Genomic DNA, 6,648 nt, shown 5'->3' with positions numbered 1-6,648 from the left:
AAAACACATTATGTCCAACACTACACTTACTGTAAATAATGTATCAACTTGTATAAATATGTATAATAGTGTATAAGAGGTGTTTGCATATCCATATACACAATTACACACTATTATACAATGTTGATACAAACTGCTACATAGTATAATTTTTTATCCAAACTTCGAGTTGTAGCAGAAGGTATTGGATGATTCAACTCGTCAATAGGTTAACAACTTTGCGCCAACGATTCCGAATTCAACACCCACACAAGATGCACCCAGTTTCGGATCTGAGACTTCAAGGTCACAACAATAATGATCTGAATTTCAAACTTCACAATCATCCAAAATTAGTGATTATTTTTTGGTGCAAAGCAAGTTTGAGAGCTATTTATTATCAGATCTGTGTGTATTTCATTTTTCATTCAAAATCTTCAATTTTCTTCCGCTTGCCACCATCAGACTTGACGGGCTTGGACGATGGAGGAGGAGCCTGAGCCTTCTTCGAGCCATTGATGACAGAACCGCGTAGAGGGAGGGAGAATAGCAGGAGCTAGGTTAAGAGAGGATGAGGGGATATGTGTGGGTTAGACAGAAAGAAGCGAGAGGCGGTAGGGAGAGAATTTAGTGCGGTGCGAATGAAGAAAGAAGAAAATAATAAAAACCCTAAATATATTTCTTTAATAATGGGCTAAAAGTTGAAAAATTTCTTTCAAGTTATGTACAACATGGGTTAGACCGGGTAAGAACTTCAAACTTGGACTATTTTCGGTTGGGCTATTAGGCCAAGCGACAAGGACCGTAATTCTTCCTTTTATTATTTGCCATCATAATATCAAACACATTCAACCTCTGTTACACCAAGTGTATTATCCTTCATCAAATAGGCCTCCCTTCGCCAGATTGGTTGCAATCCAAAAACCTTTAGACCAGAAAATGAGCTCCAAAAAACCACACAATAATGGTCCAAAACTTCCAGAGACAAGATATGTACAAGGATTTCTCTCTCTCTCTCTCTCTCTCTCTCTCTCTCTCTCTCTCTCTCTCTCTCTCTCTCTCTCCGTGTAGAATGCAAACTATATAGGAGACTTGAAACATGCATATTTTTCTTGAATTCTAAGGACGCAACACCAACAGGATTCATGATCACAATATTTGCCACAAAGCCCACTTGAAAATCGATTTCAGATCCTGAAAGGCAATTTGCCATACAGGGGATAAGAAGCTACTGCTTTTAATGAAATATCCCACCATCCAGAGATATGTATATGTATGTCTCAGAGGAAATGCTGTCTCAGAAGTAGGGGCTGTATCGCATTGGCGCCCTAGCCCTTGGAACCTTTCTGCAGCATAAATAATAAAATAATGTCACAAATTGAATAAATATAGGGAGTGAGTGAAGCAAACACAAGTTATTGTAAAAGCATAAGACGATTACTGTTACCCGTATCCATAAGGAGGGAAAAAATACGGAGCAGCCATAAATGGTGTCCGGCCTCGAAATCCCATGTAGGGATTGGGCCGCCTAGCACGATACGGCTTCATACCAGGTAAGTTAGTCCTCTTTGCTGATACCTACACAACATTTGCAATCACAATTGAGAAAGGCTAGGAAGCCAGAAATGAAATGAACTTATATTTAAATGTATCAACCGGATAAACAAAGTGGGTTTAGGGGACTAACTGGCTGACCTTAAGTTGGCGGCCATGAAGTTCAGATTCATTCAGAAGAATAGCTTCTTGGACAGCTTCCATTTCAAGAAACTCAATGTAAGCATACCCTTTAGGTTGCCCAAACTTGTTAGTTCGGATTGTAACTCTATTTACAGTCCCACATGCCTGAAAATGCTGCTGCACTTCCTCCGGAGTGCATGAATAATCCACCTATAAAAACAAGTTTAGCCTCTGAAACTCATTGCCGCAGGAGAACACACAAGAGATACTCTCAGACTGGACCAGAGGTCAAAATGGCTGTCGAAAAGTCCAAATGAAAGTAACCACCTGGTTTACATGCTTAGTAAATTAAACCAACAAAAAGTTGCAACCTCACCATCACTCACTCAAAGAAAACAAAACAAACAGAATAGTGGTTAATCATCATATTATTTGACCTCACCAAAATGAAATCTTTAACTGCAAATTGCAATAACTACAGAAAGAGCAACTATGGTTGGAGATTCCTTCCCCAACCGTCATTATTATTACCAAGAGCAGATTCATCAAAATTACATGTGCATTCCAGACCAGGCATTAACTTAAACTGCTGAATATCAGTCAAAATAATCACAAAGGTTTTTCAACCATTTCTATATTCTAATTGGGTATCACAAATAGGAGTACTAATTCACAGAAAGCCAACTAGATTTATCCCCAAAAAATTGATTGACAGCCAAGAACTTTATTGATTATTAATGATTACAGTCCTTCAAAATCAAATTATAATGTATGTAATATAAATAGGAGTACTAATTCACAGAAAGCCAACTAGATTTATCCCCAAAAAAATTGATTGACAGCCAAGAACTTTATTGATTATTAATGATTACAGTCCTTCAAAATCAAATTATAATATATGTAATATAAATAGGAGCGTAATCTGATGTCTCAAGGTAATAAGTGAGATACAATCTTTCTTCAAAACTACAGTTGATTCTTTACCACTATATAGGTTTCTTTTACGCTCCCATTAAACCAATTTGATTCAATCCATTGGAAATGAAAAATAATGGAAACAGAACCCACAAGTAGCTTCAAAATTACTAAATCAGGAACTGAACAGAATCAAAAATAGAGCTAGAGAAAGAAAAACAACAAAGCCACCTTTAAAAGTATTACAACATGGAAAAGTATCATCTCCACAAGCTAATTCTAACTTGTTGAACTTCCCAGAATAGTTAAATCATATCCGTATTATGATTTTAAAGGAACCAAGACACTAGTAAGTCAAGCTCTCAAGAAATATCAAATGCCTCTCAAGCTAGATCTAGCGCACGTCAAGACCACTATCACCTCCAGTTCTTTCATACATAGTTCAAGGACAGCTAATTACGTTTATTTTTCCAATTTCTATCTTTTTCTTGCCATCCTTTCTTTTAGTAGAAACAAAGTTTATTCAAACAAAATTGATGACTGCAACACCTACAAACTAAACCAAACTAAATCTATAGCAACACTAGTTTCCCACACATCCACCAACTTTTCACTTTCAACCTTGACATGTCAGTTCATACAATTCCTGATCTCCAAATTGGTTATATTTTTGTTAAGAAATTGATTGTTAAAAGGTATTTTATCAAGGTAAGACTTATATACCTAATAGAAACAAGTGTTCATGAATTAGAAACATGAAAAAAGAAGTTTGAGTAGAAACATGGTCATTACACTCCTTTTCTCATGCTTCTATTAACATCTTCCTTTCCTTACTGTCGTCTTAATTCCTTTCAGTCTCTACAACTATGAGTTAATTTCTCCCTAGATTTCTGCTCCTTTTTCACCCTAGAATTCTGGTCTTGCGATCATTGGTATTGATTCTACTTTCTTATCTATAGTTTGTAGCATATCAAATACATCCTGAGTCAATCTTTGTGATTCATTTCAATGCTAAATAGTCAAGAAGTTGTAGCTATATTCACACTTCTCTATAGCCATCAAGAGCCAGATGCACATGTTCCTTGATTATGATTCTACTTTTGATAATAATTTTTTACATCCAATATCCCCTTCAGATTCCTCAAATAGCTCTATGCAAGCGAAATACATTGGCAATACGGAAGATTGATTAAAAAGACAGTTTTCCGACTATGACGGATATCATGAAAGTAAGAGTAGTAGTCCCACTTCTGCATAACTGGTCTCCTATGATTCCATACACCACTTAATTTGGGCCAGAAAAACTATATTTAAATGAAAACCATAGCAGACATCCATTCTAAGGAACAAAGAAAGCAAAAGAAAGTATAGATCTTAAATAAAAAAATTAAAGCAGGAGGATAAAATCCAAAGTATAATCGCATTTGAATTTTGTGCTTCAGGAATCAACGGAATGATGTTTTCCAATTAAACTCAAAAATACTAATTTACACATATGTCCAAGAAGAATTCAAGATGCAACATCAGTTGATATGAAACACACAAAAAATCAGATGTAAATAATAAACAGTTGCAACGCAAAGAGGCTAATATAAGATGATATTTAACTAAAGAATCACATATTTTAGTAAGCAGAAGTCTCACATTTCCAACAAAAACAGACCGAGAATCCACTTCTTCCCTGTTTGCCTGATTTGCAGCAGTAGCAGGGTCTGCCTTCAATTAAGGTGAAAATATAAATAAAAATGCAACAAAAAGGAGAAACAAAGATCGTGACTACTTATGCTTTCTTCACTGTTAGAGATAAGCATCTGCCAACTATAAATGTAAACAGCATTCATAAACTAACCATTGCACATCCTCGAGACCATCCAAACAAAGTGAGATGAAGCTATCTTTTGAAATTTAGGTTCAAAGTTCAATATGTAAAGGAAGAGAGTGCCATTTTAAAATTGTTTAATTCAAAGTTAAAAGGGTCAAAGATAGTTTTGAAAGAGAGGCACAAGTTACATCATTGCAGTTTTAGAAAGAAACAAGATATTACTTGCACCCACATTGTCATCATAATTAAACATCTTAAAAGATAACGAGGTGCAAACAATTATTGATTAGTACTGATTATTGACAAAAATAACACCAAGGATAATATTAGTAGAACCTTCCTTATGCAACAGAACAAAAAGCAAGATAATTGAACACCACCTATATCAGCATATCTAACCTAAGGTTGTAGTTTTGTTAGTTTTAACAGACAAAAAGCTAGTTTGCCACTTATGCCCCCAATAGGACATACCAACTTCAAGTGAACAGACAAGATAGCATCAACATAGATTTTATTGCTACTCCACCCTTTGCTATAATGAACTAATATTTTAGAAGGCATTTATCTAACGTGCTGGTCTGGCTAGCTAAAGACTATCCTTTCCGGTTCATTATTTATTTGCAAAACAGAAATTTCAGGCGCTATAGGCAGCTAACTCATCATATTACCTAAAAAAGCTTCAAATTATATTTTACCCACCCTGTTTTAATTCCCAACAGGACTTAAGTTCATAACAACTGGTACATAATAAGATCAATCTAGCTACCTCTTCCACAAGTACATATAAACCAAAATCATCTTATACACATAAAAGAATTGTCTACTTGAAAAATGAAAATACTAGCATAAAGCATCTATTTTATCAATGAAGAAACAAATTTTTTCCATAATAATACAAAGACAGAGGGAGACCTTGCTTGGACATCCTCCACCCAAGTATTTACATGTATATCACACACCCACCGTCCAACAGGATCTATAAAGTAATAAGGACCATGTAATAAGATCAGTTTAGCTACCTCTTCCACAAAAAAAAAAATATAATTAAAAAACCATTCTACAGGCCCATAATTGTCCACTAGAAAAATCACACGCATAATCAATATATGTATCGAGAATTTCAGTAATAAATCAAATTCACAGAGAGAGAGAGAGAGAGAGAGAGAGAGACCTTGAACAGAACCCATTTCTTTCTCGACTTTGGCCTGCATTTCACGGAGAGCAGCCGCTTCATCTTCCATTTCTTTCAATCTCTTCTTCATCTCATCCAATTCCTGCTTACCCACATTATTACTATTATTTTTATTATTATTCATATAAGTGCGAATATCATGAATTAGGGTTTCAGGAAACAAGAAAAACAACAGATGAACTGAAGAATTGAACAAATCCGAAGGAACAAAAGCCCGAATAGAGACGAACCACCACGGCGCCATTTTCCGACGCAGCCATCTCCACGTCGTCCTCCATCGCCGGTCCTCTCTCCCGCTCTTCTTAGCAGCGCCAAACAGACAGCGGCCTCTTTCTCTCAATAATATTAATTTGACAGGTGGAAATTAAGAAAAGACACCCAAATAACATGTACTAGTAAGTAGTAATAGTAGAAATTCATTATTTTTATTTTATTGGTTGTGTATATGAAATTTACGAGTAGACCCACTTTGTTGAAAAAAAAAACCCACTTTAAATCAATAAAATACCCAATATTTTAAAAATATTATATCTGAAGCCTTATTAATAACTTCATATACTATCTTAATAAAAAAAAAATTACACTTCTAACTAGGGGTGTGCATTTTCGCTTCTGCGGATAGTTGTTGTAAGGCCCCGTGAATTTTTCTACTCAAAACCTGAACCTCGTAGTGCCTAGTTAGGGTCAGGTGATAGAAACTCGCAAAAAATTGCGAGCCGCGGTTCGGACCCTTTGAGCTGATCTATGAATTTAAAAACCAAGAATCAAAGTTTTTCAGAAAAGTGCAAATATGCGGTCTAGAATGCGGTCGCATACCAGGTATGCGGACCGCATTTCTGCCACAGAGTGAGTCAGTGTGTTAGCTAATTTGAGGTTGTAAATGCGGTCCATTATGCGATCGCATAACCAATATGCGGACCGCATAGTCGTCGCATAATTCCATTGGGATTTTTTGAAGGTCAATTCTGCGGTGCATAATGCGACCGCAGAACGGGTATGCGGACCGCATTTCCGTCACATACCCAAGCAGAATGTTCAGATTTTGGGAGCCTTTTTGCGGTCC

General features: G+C 36.0%; 1 protein-coding gene across 4 annotated transcripts; it reads right to left on the bottom strand.

The window, feature by feature from the left end:
- LOC109229325 (polyadenylate-binding protein 2-like) lies at nucleotides 638–6,071 on the bottom strand. 4 transcript variants are annotated; one of them, XM_019394724.1, is made up of 6 exons: nucleotides 5,816–6,071; nucleotides 5,565–5,667; nucleotides 4,216–4,287; nucleotides 1,675–1,866; nucleotides 1,427–1,557; nucleotides 638–1,325 (listed from the first exon to the last, which is right to left on the bottom strand). In XM_019394724.1, exons 2-6 carry the CDS (start codon nucleotides 5,625–5,627, stop codon nucleotides 1,277–1,279), a joined length of 507 nt encoding a protein of 168 aa, XP_019250269.1. In that variant the 5' UTR covers nucleotides 5,628–5,667; nucleotides 5,816–6,071; the 3' UTR covers nucleotides 638–1,276. The 4 variants fall into 4 exon arrangements, with proteins under 4 accessions (XP_019250269.1, XP_019250268.1, XP_019250270.1 ...); XM_019394723.1 differs by having other exon boundaries at nucleotides 4,216–4,283; nucleotides 5,816–6,068; XM_019394725.1 differs by lacking the exon at nucleotides 5,816–6,071 and adding an exon at nucleotides 5,306–5,369 and having other exon boundaries at nucleotides 4,216–4,283; nucleotides 5,565–5,651.

Source organism: Nicotiana attenuata, chromosome 7 (genome assembly GCF_001879085.1).
Source record: "Nicotiana attenuata strain UT chromosome 7, NIATTr2, whole genome shotgun sequence".
Lineage (NCBI taxonomy): Eukaryota > Viridiplantae > Streptophyta > Magnoliopsida > Solanales > Solanaceae > Nicotiana > Nicotiana attenuata.
Note: the sequence above shows the minus strand (reverse complement) of the source record. Positions and strands in the feature narration are given on the sequence as shown.

Excerpts from the sequence above, each read along its gene's own strand:
- LOC109229325 (XM_019394723.1), bottom strand. The coding sequence starts at position 5,863 with ATGGAGGACGACGTGGAGATGGCTGCGTCGGAAAATGGCGCCGTGGTG. Across the intron at positions 1,558-1,674 it reads TTCATGGCCGCCAACTTAAG|GTATCAGCAAAGAGGACTAA; the intron begins GTCAGCCAGTTA and ends AATGTTGTGTAG. Across the intron at positions 1,326-1,426 it reads TTCCCTCCTTATGGATACGG|AAAGGTTCCAAGGGCTAGGG; the intron begins GTAACAGTAATC and ends TTTATGCTGCAG.